The 12,358-nt window shown below is 44.6% G+C and overlaps 1 protein-coding gene across 1 annotated transcript; it reads right to left on the reverse strand.

Moving 5' to 3' along the window:
* Nucleotides 1-4,010: 4,010 nt before the first annotated feature.
* Nucleotides 4,011-6,377, reverse strand: LOC107458420 (uncharacterized). The gene has a single exon (XM_016076629.1). It carries the CDS (start codon nucleotides 6,375-6,377, stop codon nucleotides 4,011-4,013), a length of 2,367 nt encoding a protein of 788 aa, XP_015932115.1.
* Nucleotides 6,378-12,358: the final 5,981 nt, after the last annotated feature.

A 12,358-nucleotide genomic window follows, 5' to 3' on the forward strand; every position in this document is an offset into this window, starting at 1 on the left:
TTCAGAGCAGGAGGTCGTGGTTGGGGGAACCGGGACCTCGACCCAAGCTGCCCAAGTCGAGGTCGAGAAAACGGTTCATGCCTCTCCTCCTCGTGAAGTGGTAGGCCAAGGGGGTTCGACGTCTGCCCCTGACGATGACGTGGAGGTGGTCCCCACCCCTAAAAGGAAAAGGAAGGCGTCTTCTAGTCCCGAGGGGGTCCTCACCGTCATGGAGAGGAATTTCGATGCAAGCAACTTTATAGATACCCAACTGATCCTTGGCACCGAAGAGTACTTCCACGAGTCATCCCTTGCCGGGCAAGCGAGGTGGATGTACCGAACACTTCTGCGGGGAGCTGTGATAGCCCGGAAGGCTGAGTTTGAGCTGTCCGGGATGGAGTCCCTCCGCAGGAGGTTGGAAGCTAGTGGGAAGGCGAACAATGAATTAAAAAGTGAAGTAGAAACTCTCCGGGAGCAGTTGACTCAATCTTCGGAAAAGTTGGATGCCGCCGAGAAGAAAGCCACCACCGCTGAGCAGAAAGCTACCGCCGCTGAACAAAAGTTAACAGCTGCCGAGAAGAAACAGAAAGAGTCGAACGCTACGATTGAACGTTTGGTCGAGCGTGAGATGGCTCTGGAAGGTCAGGTCGGCGCGGCGCAAAAGCGTGTGGCCGAAGTTGAGGAAGAGAAGCGGGCCGTGGAGGCCGAACTGTCGACATGGAAGGCGAAGTACAAGGACGTCGTCAAACAGGGAAGGGGTGCAATCCTGGCTACCGAGGAAGCCCTTAAAGCTCAAATTAAGATTGTTGCCCCAGAGGTCGACACGTCGGCGATCGGTGTCCGCAAGGTTATCCATGACGGCAAGGTTGTCGATGCCCCCCTGAAATGATCCTTCTGTTTACAGTTCCTGTTTAGCCGCTTTGTTTTGACTTGTAAACTTTTTTAGTTTTTTGCCGTTTTTGGCTTGTGAACTATTTGATGTTAGCCGTTTTAATTTTGGCTTGTGAACAATGACCTTTTTTGGTCGCTTGCTCGTGTTGTCGCGGTAAGCCTTTTCTTATTTGTCTGAGTGCGTTATCGTTTCTATTAACCGTTTTTGGTTTGAAGTCGTTTAGACCGGCGGCCCGCGGCCTTTCGCGTAGTTATTTGTTATAACGGTGGTAGATGACTTCCCGGGGTGATCAGTCCCGGGACGCATGTCGTTGTTAGTCATGACGGGATGTTTTATCTGAAAAGTGGAGATAAAATATGGTGGAGAATTTGCACAAGTATATCTTATTCGGTAACCACATAAAGGACTTGAAAGTTACTACAAATGACAAATTGACTACTTAGCTAGATTAGCCGGCATGTCGTTCCGTCCTCTAGGAGTAGAATCTTCTAAGGTTGTCCGCGTTCCATGTCCTCGGGACCTCCTTGCCATCGAGCCTTTCTAACTTAAAGGCTCCTTTTCCCATCACCTTTTTGACTCTGTAGGGACCTTCCCAGTTTGCCGCTAGCTTTCCCTCTCCGGGGGTCGGCGGGCCGATATCATTCCGCCTTAGGACGAGGTCGTTAGGCTCAAATTCCCTCTTGAGCACTTTGGTGTTGTATCACAGAGCTATTCTTTGTTTTAGCGCCGTTTCCGTCAAATGGGCCATTTCCCGGGCTTCATCTATCAGGTCCTTTTCTACAGTTTCTTCCACTCCTTTCAAAAGCAATCGCGGACTCGGTTCACCGATCTCTACGGGTATTACCGCATCCACCCCATACGTTAATCGGAAAGGTGTTTCCTTGGTGGAGGACTGCTCGGTTGTTCGGTAAGACCAGAGGACCGACGCTAGCTCGTCGGCCCAAGCACCCTTCTTGCTGTCCAACCTCTTTTTCAACCCTGAAAGGATAACCTTGTTGGCGGACTCCACTTGTCCGTTCGTCTGAGGGTGTTCTACCGAAGAGAACCTTTGCCTTATACCCAGGCCGCTGAGAAATTCCGTGAACTTCTTGTCAGTGAATTGTGTGCCATTGTCCGAGATGACGACTTCTGGTATCCCGAATCGTGTTATCACCTGTCTCCACATGAATTTTCTGCAATTGGCCGAGGATATGCTAGCCAGTGGTTCGGCTTCTATCCATTTGGTATAGTAATCAATCGCTACTATGAGATATTTGACCTGCCCAGGGCCGACCGGGAAGGGTCCTAAGTTTGACCTGCCCAGGGCCAACCGGGAAGGGCCCTAAGAGGTCGATTCCCCACTGAGCGAATGGCCGGGAGGTCGTTAGCAAGCTTAACTCTGAGGCCGGCACCTTGGCAAAATTGGCATTTTGTTGGCACTTTACGCACTTTTTGACGAACTCTTTGGAATCTGCCATCATCGACGGCTAGTAGTACCCAGCTCGGATTAACTTCCTTGCTAGGGCTCTGCCTCCGATGTGGTGCCCACAGCAGCCCTCATGGACTTCCTTGAGGACATAGTCCGTCTGGTCGGGGTGTAGGCACTTCAGTAGGGGTTGGCTAAGCCCCTTCCTGAACAGCTGTCCTTGGATGACGGCGTATTTTGCCGCTTCTCTTCTCAATTTTGCCGCATCCTTTTCATCGCCAGGGACTTGGCTGTGTTCTAGGAAGTTGGTGATGGGGTCTAGCCATGAAGAACTTAGGGTTGTTATGTGTAGTGCAATTGCTGGTTCCCTTGTCATGCCTTGGATGAGAGACCGGTTCCCCTCCCCTGGCTTCGTGCTGGCCAATTTTGATAGGAGGTCTGCCCGTGTGTTCCTTTCTCTGGGTACATGCTGGACCGTGACCTCTTCGAACTTTTGGCTCAAGCTTTTAACCTTTTCCAAGTACTTCTGCAACAAGGGGTCCTTGGCTTGGTAGCTGCCGTTTACTTGGGAAGTGACGACTTGGGAATCGCTGCATACTTCCAGTCTTCTTGCGCCGACCTCCGCCGCTAGGGTCAAGCCTCCTATGAGGGCTTCGTATTCCGCTTGGTTGTTTGAGATGGGAAATTCAAATCTAACCGACTGTTCGTATACAACCCCAATCGGGCTTTCCAGGATGATCCCGGCACCTCCGAAGGTCTGGTTGGAGGCTCCGTCCACATGGAGCTTCCACCGTGTACCCATGTCTTCGCCCCGGTCTCCCGTTACTTCGACTAAAAAGTCCGCCATGGCTTGCGCCTTGATGGCTTGCCGGGGCTCGTATCGTATGTCATATTGAGAGAGTTCGATGGACCAAGTCATCATTCTTCCCGCCAGGTCGGGTTTTTGGAGAACTTGCCGGATCCCCTGGTCCGTTCTGACGACCACTTGGTGACTTTGGAAGTATTGTTTTAACCTTCTCGAGGAAGTTAGGAGTGCCAAGGCTAGCTTTTCCAACTTGCTATATCTTAATTCTGCTCCTTGTAGGGCCCTGCTTATGAAGTAGACTGGTTGTTGGGCTTTCCCGTCCTCCCGTACCAGTACTGCGGCCAGGGCTTCACTTGTTATAGCGAGGTATAGGTATAGTGGTTCCCCGTCCCTTGGCTTCCCGAGAACGGGAGGTGCCGCCAGGATTTCCTTGAAGTGTTGAAAGGCTTCTTCGCACGCGGGTGTCCACTCAAACGCCATCCCTTTCTTCATGAGGTTAAAAAATGGCAGGGCCTTTGTCGCCGAGGCTCCGAGAAACCGGGAAAGTGATGTCAATCGCCCTGCCAACCTCTGGACGTCCTTGATACAGCCCGGGCTCTTCATCTGAAGTATTGCCTGGCATTTCTCCGGGTTAGCTTCTACCCCTCTCTGAGTTATCATAAATCCCAGGAACTTGCCGGCTTCCATGGCGAAGGCGCACTTGAGGGGGTTCAGCCTCATACCGTGTTGACGGAGGGACGCAAATACACTTGCCAGGTCGTTTAAGAGGTCGTCAGGTCGTGTTGTTTTTGCCAGGATATCGTCCACGTAAACTTCAACCGTTTTCCCTATGAGGTCGCGGAATATCCTGTTCATCAGCCTTTGATATGTCGCCCCCGCATTTTTCAAGCCAAATGGCATTACCTTATAGCAGAAAGTTCCTCCTGGCGTTATGAACGCCGTTTTGTCTTCGTCTGGTCGGTGCATCGGTATCTGATTGTAACCACTTCCCGTATGAAGCCTGCTTCTAGGAGGCCGGCCGTTTGCTTGGCTACCTCCTCCGCTCTTTCCGCCGACATCTTTCTCCTCCGTTGAGTCACTGGGCGTGCTTCCGGCTTGATGGCTAGGTGATGTGAGATGATTTGTGGATCTATGCCCGGCATGTCGGCTGGTGTCCATGCGAACAAGTCCCTGTTGGCCCTTATCATTTCAATCAAAGGCTCCTTCAGCTCATGTGGGTGGTTCTTGTTAACGAATGTGAACTTTTCCCCATCGTCACCGATGCTAAATTTCTCCAGGTCCCCTTCTGGTTTCGGCCTCGGCTTGTCTTCTACTCTGGCATCAAGGTCGGCTAGGAATATGCCAGATGCTTCCTTGGACTTCTTTCTGAGGGAAAGGCTGGCGTTGTCACAAGCGACCGCCGTCTCGAGGTCTCCTCTTATGGTCCCTATGGATCCATCATCGGTGACAAACTTCATAACTAGCAGCTTGGTGTTGATTATGGCTTCAAAATCATTGATTGTTTTTCTTCCCAAGATGATGTTGTAGGCTGTGGAGTCTCGGAGGATTACGAACTCGGCCATCGCCGACCTTCGGCCTTGCATTCGGCCTTGGATCTGTCCCAGCGAGATTGGTAGGGAAATGACTCCGTCTGGTTTGATGAAGTGGTCGCCTAACCCGATAACCCCGTGCTGGTGCGTCGTCAGGTCGGCATCCTTTAGCCCCAGTGCGTCGAACACGTTGCGGAACATGATGTTTGAATCAGCTCCCGTGTCGACAAGGATCCGTTTGACGAGGCCGGTTCCCACTCTGGCCGTTATGACCATAGGAGGGTTTTTCGGGGCGTCGCTGAACCATTGGTCTTCTGGGCCGAAAGAAATGGACGGAGGTTTTTTGGTACTCTGCACCGGTGGGGATGAGATCGCCAGAACCTTGGCGTCTTTCTTGTGTGCCGACCGGGACTTTGGTGCAGTGTTTTTTGCCGTTACCACGTTTATCACAGTGAGGCCATGGTCTCTGTCTTCGGGCTCCTGTCGCCGCTTGGCCGAGCGTGTCTTGCCTTCCTCGTCTTGATCACGATAACGCCTTCTCAGCTCCCTGATGAGATGGGAGAACGCGGCTAGCTTTCCTTCCCTTATCGCCTGTTCTAGTGCATCCTTCAGGTCGAAACAGTCCTGTGTTTGATGGCCATATCCCTTATGGTAATCACAATAAAGGTTCTTGTTTCCACCCGTGCGGTCCTTAAGTGGTCGGGGCTTCGGAAGAATTCCCTTCTCAGCTATTTGTTGATAGACTTCCACGATGGGGAGGGTGAGTGGAGTGTAGTTAGTAAACTTCCCGACTCGAGGGAACGGCCTAGGTGCTTTGTTTGATGCCTCCTCCCTAGCCTTTTCTTTTGCTCTCTCCCCGTCGCCACCGGACTGCCGAGCCTGGCCGTAACCGGACTGTCGCTTATTGGCGGCCACGACTCGGCTGACTTCCTCATCGTTTATGTACTCTTTGGCCACCGTTTGGATTTCATGCATCGTCCAAACCGGCTTCGTGGTAAGGTGTTTCCGGAAGTTCTCGTTGAGGAGGCCGTTCGTCAGGCAGAGACTGGCCACCGAGTCGGTCAGGCCGTCGATTTCCAAGCATTCGTCGTTGAACCGATCTAAGTACCTCCTGGTCGGCTCTCCCTGTCTCTGGGTTACCCCGAGAAGGTTGATAGGATGCTTGGCCTTTGCTATCCGCGTTGTAAATTGAGCCAGGAAGGCGCGGCTGATGTCTGAGAAATTGTAGATGGAACCTTGAGGGAGGCCATTAAACCATCTGATCGCTGGTCCTGCTAGGGTTACCGGGAAGGCACGGCATCTTACTTCGTCGCCTACTCCCTCTAGATTCATCCTGGCTTTGAAGGCCGTGAGATGTTCTAGAGGGTCTTGAGTTCCGTCATACCTCATGTCCGTTGGTTTGTCGAAGTGTTTCGGCAACCGGACCTCGAGGATAGATCGGTGGAACGGGGTGACACCCATTATAACGGGTTGCCGTGTTCTCTCGGATCTCCCTTCCCGGTCCTCGTGACCTCTTGCTGTTCGGCGGGTCTGTCTGCCTCGGGAGTATATGATCCTGTCGTTTCGCCTTCTTATTACGGGTGATTCCTCCCGCGTGCTCTCCGCTTCCGTCCGGGAAGCGGATGTGCGCCGCTGGCGGCTTCGGTGAGAGTCTTCCTCCTCGCTCCCGGGAGATGGGGTAAAGCTGGGATCGGTAGACCGTCCATCCCGCTCACGGTCGGCTAGCTGTCGCTCTAAGTTCTGGACTCTGTGGCGTAGCTCCTGCATTATTATGGCGCTATCGCCACCCGTTCCCCCGAAGGGTCATGTCCTTGTGCGCTGTTGGGGGGACCTTCGCCGCCCCCTCAGTGACGCGACGGAGGCCGCCCCCTCCGCTCCGGCTGCTCGAGCTTGGTCACCGGGACCCAGCACGACTTCCATTTAGGCAGGAGTTCCCCACAGACGGCGCCAATGTTCGTTGGTCGGGTTCCGAACAGGTCGGGTGGATAGATGCAGGGGGGAGAACGCCTGAGCCTGGGTCGCACTGTTTTACGGGTAGCCGAGAAGCCGAGCACTCGTCTTGGAGAAATGATGGGGGGTGCCACCTGCAAAGACACTCCGACGCTCAAGTCAGCAATGCGCAGGCGAGCAGAGTAAAGGGTGGAAAGATGTGACGTACCTCGGGGGAAGAGCCAATCTTCCCCTTATATACATGTTAGTAGTGGGCCCCCTCATGGGACAGGCCCATATTTCCAAGGGCGCTGTCCTGCAGCCGTGTGTGAGCCGTACAGGACGCGTGTCCGGGTCGGTTGGAGGGCGCGTGTCCGGGTCGGGTATTGCTTGGGTCGGGTCGACCCGCGCTGATTTTGGGCCGGGCCGTAACAAGAATAATACAACAATGTATTAAAAAGAAGAATAATATTATGGCAATAATACTTTTCTGCTCTTTATTATATTCTCATAATACAGGAAGTAAAAACTCAATCTAATTCCATCTCAATTTATGAACTTTACTTAGAGAATAATAGTGGTTGAGTCAAGTATTGATTAATTATCTTGTGATGACAAACATAATTGATTATTTTTTAGTATAACTAATTATTATAATAAGTAAGTAGGAATCAATTAAAGATGACAAATCGAACAAGTTAGAATTGTGTAAACAATAATGTTTTGAATTTAAGTAATTTTCCTAAGGAAGTTCAACCATGTCATTTTCTTTTACAGTCGCACTATTTTTTCTTTCATGCTTTTATAACAGACTTTTAACGTAAACCTCTTCAACGTAAAGTTTCATTTTCAACGTAAAGCTTCCTTTTTCATTTTCCTTTAATGTAAAGCTTCTTCGTTCTTCTCTGATTTCTCTTCAGATTTTTGTTTTCTTCTTCGTTTTCGTTGTGTTTTTCCCCTGATTTTTTCTCTTTCTCTTTAGATTTCAATCTGCATTTGAATAGCGTATTATTCTTTTGAATCAAATAGCGTATTATTCTTCTGTATCAAAACAATGAATGATTCAAGTTCAAATCACTTGAATGAGAGTGATTTGAATTATTCTTTTGAATCGAATCAAGTGGACGAGGTTTGGACCGGTCTTCATTTTATCTAGTTTCATTCTTCAATAATTTTGAATTGAATGGAAAGGAATGCAATTGAATAAAGTGATAATGAATATTTTTATTTTTCATTGCTAAAACCAATGTTGTTTATGAACACATTTTTCGGTTCATTTGTTATTATACAATGATTTTATTTTGATAATATTTTCAGTTCATTCTAGAATGCAGGAGTTTCTGAATTTGAATTTATATAATGGACACTTTTCGGTTCATTTGTTATTACATAATGATCTTGTTATGATAGTATTTCGGTTCATTCTTCAACAATTTTGAATTGAATGGAATGGAATGCAATTGAATAAAGTGATAATAAATAATTTCATCCTTCTTTGCTAAAATAAGTATTGTTTATGAAGTTGAGTTTGGATAAAATGCAGGAGTTTCTGAATTTATAGAATGCACATGTTTTAATTTATTGGTTGTTATACAATGGTCTTGTTATGAAAATATTTCTATTAATTTTACAGTCTAGGTATGTTGTCGATGAACAATTTGTCCCAAAGGTTGGGATGACTTTCAAGACACTCAAAGAAGCTAGAAAGTTCTACAAATATTATTTCAAACTTGCTGGTTTTTCTACAAAAATAAGAAACACCACTCGGAAGAGAGATGAAATTAAGAATCTCTTAATTACATGTAGTAGGGAATAAACTGTCCAACCAGGATTTATATACATATATTGAAGGACGTTGGTCTTTGGGTCATTTCTAAAGTTATTCTGAATCATTCACACTCTTGCTGTCCAGACACATACCAGTCATTTGTAGTAGCAGCGGGTGGTCATCGTGAACTAAGTTTTATTGAAAAAAGATGTGAGGAATTACATTACAAGGGATGTATGAAATATTTCTAAACAAGATGATGCCAAAGAACTTGGCAAGTACTTATTAAGAATGAAAGAGGAATCAAAATTTATTTTTTGAGCTTAACCTTGAAGTTGATCACTCTATTAAATATGCATTTTGGGCTGATACAAGAAGCAGAACTGCATATGAGTATTTTGGAGATGTTGTTTCATTTGATACCACTTACAACACAAACAGGTATTCGGTTCACTGTTATATATTTGGTTCATATGCGAATTTCAGTTCATAACTGTTGGTGTCCATTTGCAGGTACAATCTGGTTCTTGGTTCTTTTATGGGTGTGAATCACCACGGTCAGTCGACACTTCTCAGATGTGCTTTGATGAAAAATGATGATATTCAGTCATTTAAATGGTTATTCGAATGTTGGCTTCGGTGCATGGGAGAAAAGGCACCAGAAGGGATTCTCACCGATCGATGCGCATCGATGCAAAGGGCTATTGAGACCTGTATATCAACAACAATTCACCGGTGGTGCATTTGGCATATCATGAAGAAGATCCCAAGTAAATTAAATGGCTACAAGCGACATGAAGAAATCAAACAAGAGATCTTTGATGTTGCAGATTTTTATACCGTAATACTGTGTGCAACAAAATCACCAATAGAGGCTCAATTTTAGCACGTGTATACTCATGAGAGGTTTAGAGAAGTTCAAGCACAATTTAGAGGAAAGGTGAATTGCATTACAAGATCAACGCATTCCATTCTAGGTTTTACGGCATATGAAGTTGTAGAGTAAGTTTCTAACTCAACATTCAACAAGTTTGTTGTTAAATACGACGCAATATCACGCGAAGTAAAGTGCCAATGCTTGTTGTTTGAGTCAAAGGGTATATTGTGCCGTCATTCTCTGAGTGCCTTAAGTTTTGAACGAGTAGATAAAGTGGCACCGAAATATATATTAGATCGCTGGAGTGTAAGAACGTAAGGAGGAGGCACACAGATATCAAGAGCAGCCAAGACGAGCCTCTATTAGATCCAAGAAGCATTTGACAATTTAGTATTTCACTCGCACAATATTTGTGAATTGGCGTCAGAATCCGAGGAGTTGACTGGAATTCTACACCGGGATTGTTTAATAATGTCATGGCTGAGATGCAAGAATATCAAGCAAAAAGTAAAATTAAATGTTCGTTATCTCACGAAAACGTTACATTGAATGATGTTAACGACCTTCAAAGCCCCCACATGTTAGAACAAGAGGACGTCCTAAGAAAAGATTGGGATCAAATATGGAAAAAAAGATCGCAAATGCAACAAAGAAAAAGAAAAAGTCCACTCTAAGTGAGGTAACATTGATTTGCTTTTGATTAGGAAAAAATGTATTTGTACATTTTGCTAATATATGATTTATTTCTTTTTGCAGTTGAACCTTTTAGATGTGGTTCAATGATTTAGTCAAGCTCCAGCCTTTATCATGCATATGATATGAATTATCCCGGAGAGGATGATAGAAGTTTCGGTGTTTATTAAAACAAATTTTAATAATATAATGTTTTCCCCTTTGATGAAAAATGAGGGTTAATTTATGATTTGTGTTATGTTTTATTGAATAGTCACATTTTGATTTTTCAAACTATTTGCTGTAATTGTGTTGTCGTAAATAGTTTTAGGTGTTTATTAGAATACATTTCGGTTCATGTATGACTAAATTTTGGCTCATTTGAGTTCTAGTCATATGTTGAGGGTTAATTTCTTATATATGTTATGCTTTATTGAATATTCACTTTTTGGTTTTTCAAATTAGCTTCTGCAATTATGTTGTGGCAAAAAAATAGTTTAAGTGTTTCTGCAATTGAATAGTCATATAAGGATTCATTTTTTAGTTCATTTCGTGTATAAATTTCAGTTCATTTGTGTTTTTGCCACTTTTAAGGTTTGATAAATACATTAAACCTATTCAGTGTGAACCTAGATTCATTCAAATTAGTGTGATCTCAATACAACCCAGACATTTCCAACAAATAAATCAAAAGGAATTTAAGAAAAAATTTTCAAATATATAAATTAACATTTACAATGAGTCAAAGAAGTGTTTGCCTCTTTACAATTTCTTATAAATTAGTATTAATTGAACCTATTTTCTTTCTATATCCCAGATTAGAATTTACAAAAAGAACTTGAGAGGGCAGCAGATGGCTTTGGGATTCTTAGATGTCTCAATGACTTTGTCTGTAAATCCTGAAAAATTAACGAATAATTAATCAAAAATTAATTTTTAATCAAAAGATTAGAAATGTGAATTTTATAGTTTAATAAGATAGAGCTAATTAAAACAAGAATTTTAACACTAATTTCAAAGAATTTGGCCCAAGATTGGGCCAAACGGGCCTAACCGGGCCCAAAATGGGCCTAAGGCCCAACCCAACCTCATTTAATCAAATGAGCTCAGCTCATTCTCCTTCATTCCATGCTGTTCCACGCTGAAGAACACAAGGGAAGAGAAGGAAAGGTTTCAAAACCCTTGAATCCAATTCAAACCACCATAACTTCTCACTTCGAGCTCCGATTGCCGTACCGTTTGCGGCCATGCGTCTGCGGAGTCGAGCTCTACAAAACCCGGTGCATAATTTGGTAAGGAACTTCTATTTTCTTTCTCAAACTCACCTTCCCTCAAATTTTCAAAATGATATAAGTGGGTGTTGAGATTTTGGCTCTTTTATGTTATAGGATCCGTTTAACTTGAGGAAAATGTTCAATATTGTTGCATTGGTGCTTGAATAAGGTGAGAATCCTAGAACCCTAGCTAATTCTTTGATTAAGTGTGTTGGGTATTAAATTTTGGGTATGTATGTGTGATAAATGTGTTAGGTGTATGTATATATGTGATATGAAGCAATTGGATATATTCGAAGCTTAATTGGAAGCTTAGGATTTGGTGCTAGTTGCTGAAATTGGTGTTGAGGGCTTGCTTCTTGCCTAAGTGGGTTGTCTTGGGTTATACGAGGAAATCGACAAAGGTATGATTATGGTTTCTCGTATTTAATATATAATGTCACGTGAAAACTTAAGCTAGACAACCTACGATAAGTTGGATTGAGAATGTTGAACTTGATTGATAGTTAGTTGACAATGTATGTGTGTGATTTGATGAGGCTTGATAAATTCATTGTTTTGGTGGTATGAATATAGTTGATGTGGTAAGAAGGTTAATGAATGACGACTTTGATGATGGTAAATGAGAATGTTGATGGTGGATATGTTAAGGTTAATGATTTTGATGTTATTAATTAAAAGAATTTGTATGAAAGATTGTGGTATGATTGATTTTGGTAGAATGTGGATGTTGTTTATATGTATAGAAAGTTGATATTGAGTTTGATTTTTGGTGAAAATAAAGGTTTATGAACTTTTGTGAAAATCTTATTTTTGGCCAAGTTTCGGCGAGCCATAACTTGATTTCTGGACTCCCAAATTGTTTCAAACTTTTTTATATAAAAATTGGGTTTGTGAAGTTTACACCGTTTGAAGAACGGATGAAAAATGTTTTAAAACGAGAAAGTTATGCACGTCGGAAGTTCGGTATGCAAAATTAAAATTCTGCAACTTAACCATTTTTGACTAATCTACAATGCATGTGTATGCAAACCCCTCCATACGCAGATGGGCGTTTCTGTTTGGCATGCATGCGTATACGGGCATGTGCTACGTACACATCATGGGCAAAAAGAGACCCTTGCGTACGCGAGCCTGGGGCTTCATACGCGGACGTCTGATTCTGTCCAGCGTACCTGCGTATGCGGACGAGGTAATGCGTACGCGTGATGGGCAAATTGCACTCCCA

The sequence above is a fragment of the Arachis duranensis genome, chromosome 7 (assembly GCF_000817695.3).
Source record: "Arachis duranensis cultivar V14167 chromosome 7, aradu.V14167.gnm2.J7QH, whole genome shotgun sequence".
Classification (NCBI taxonomy): Eukaryota; Viridiplantae; Streptophyta; class Magnoliopsida; order Fabales; family Fabaceae; genus Arachis; species Arachis duranensis.

What these genes read in the sequence shown, in the direction of transcription:
- LOC107458420 (XM_016076629.1), bottom strand. Translation starts at nt 6,377, where the DNA reads ATGCAGGAGCTACGCCACAGAGTCCAGAACTTAGAGCGACAGCTAGCC.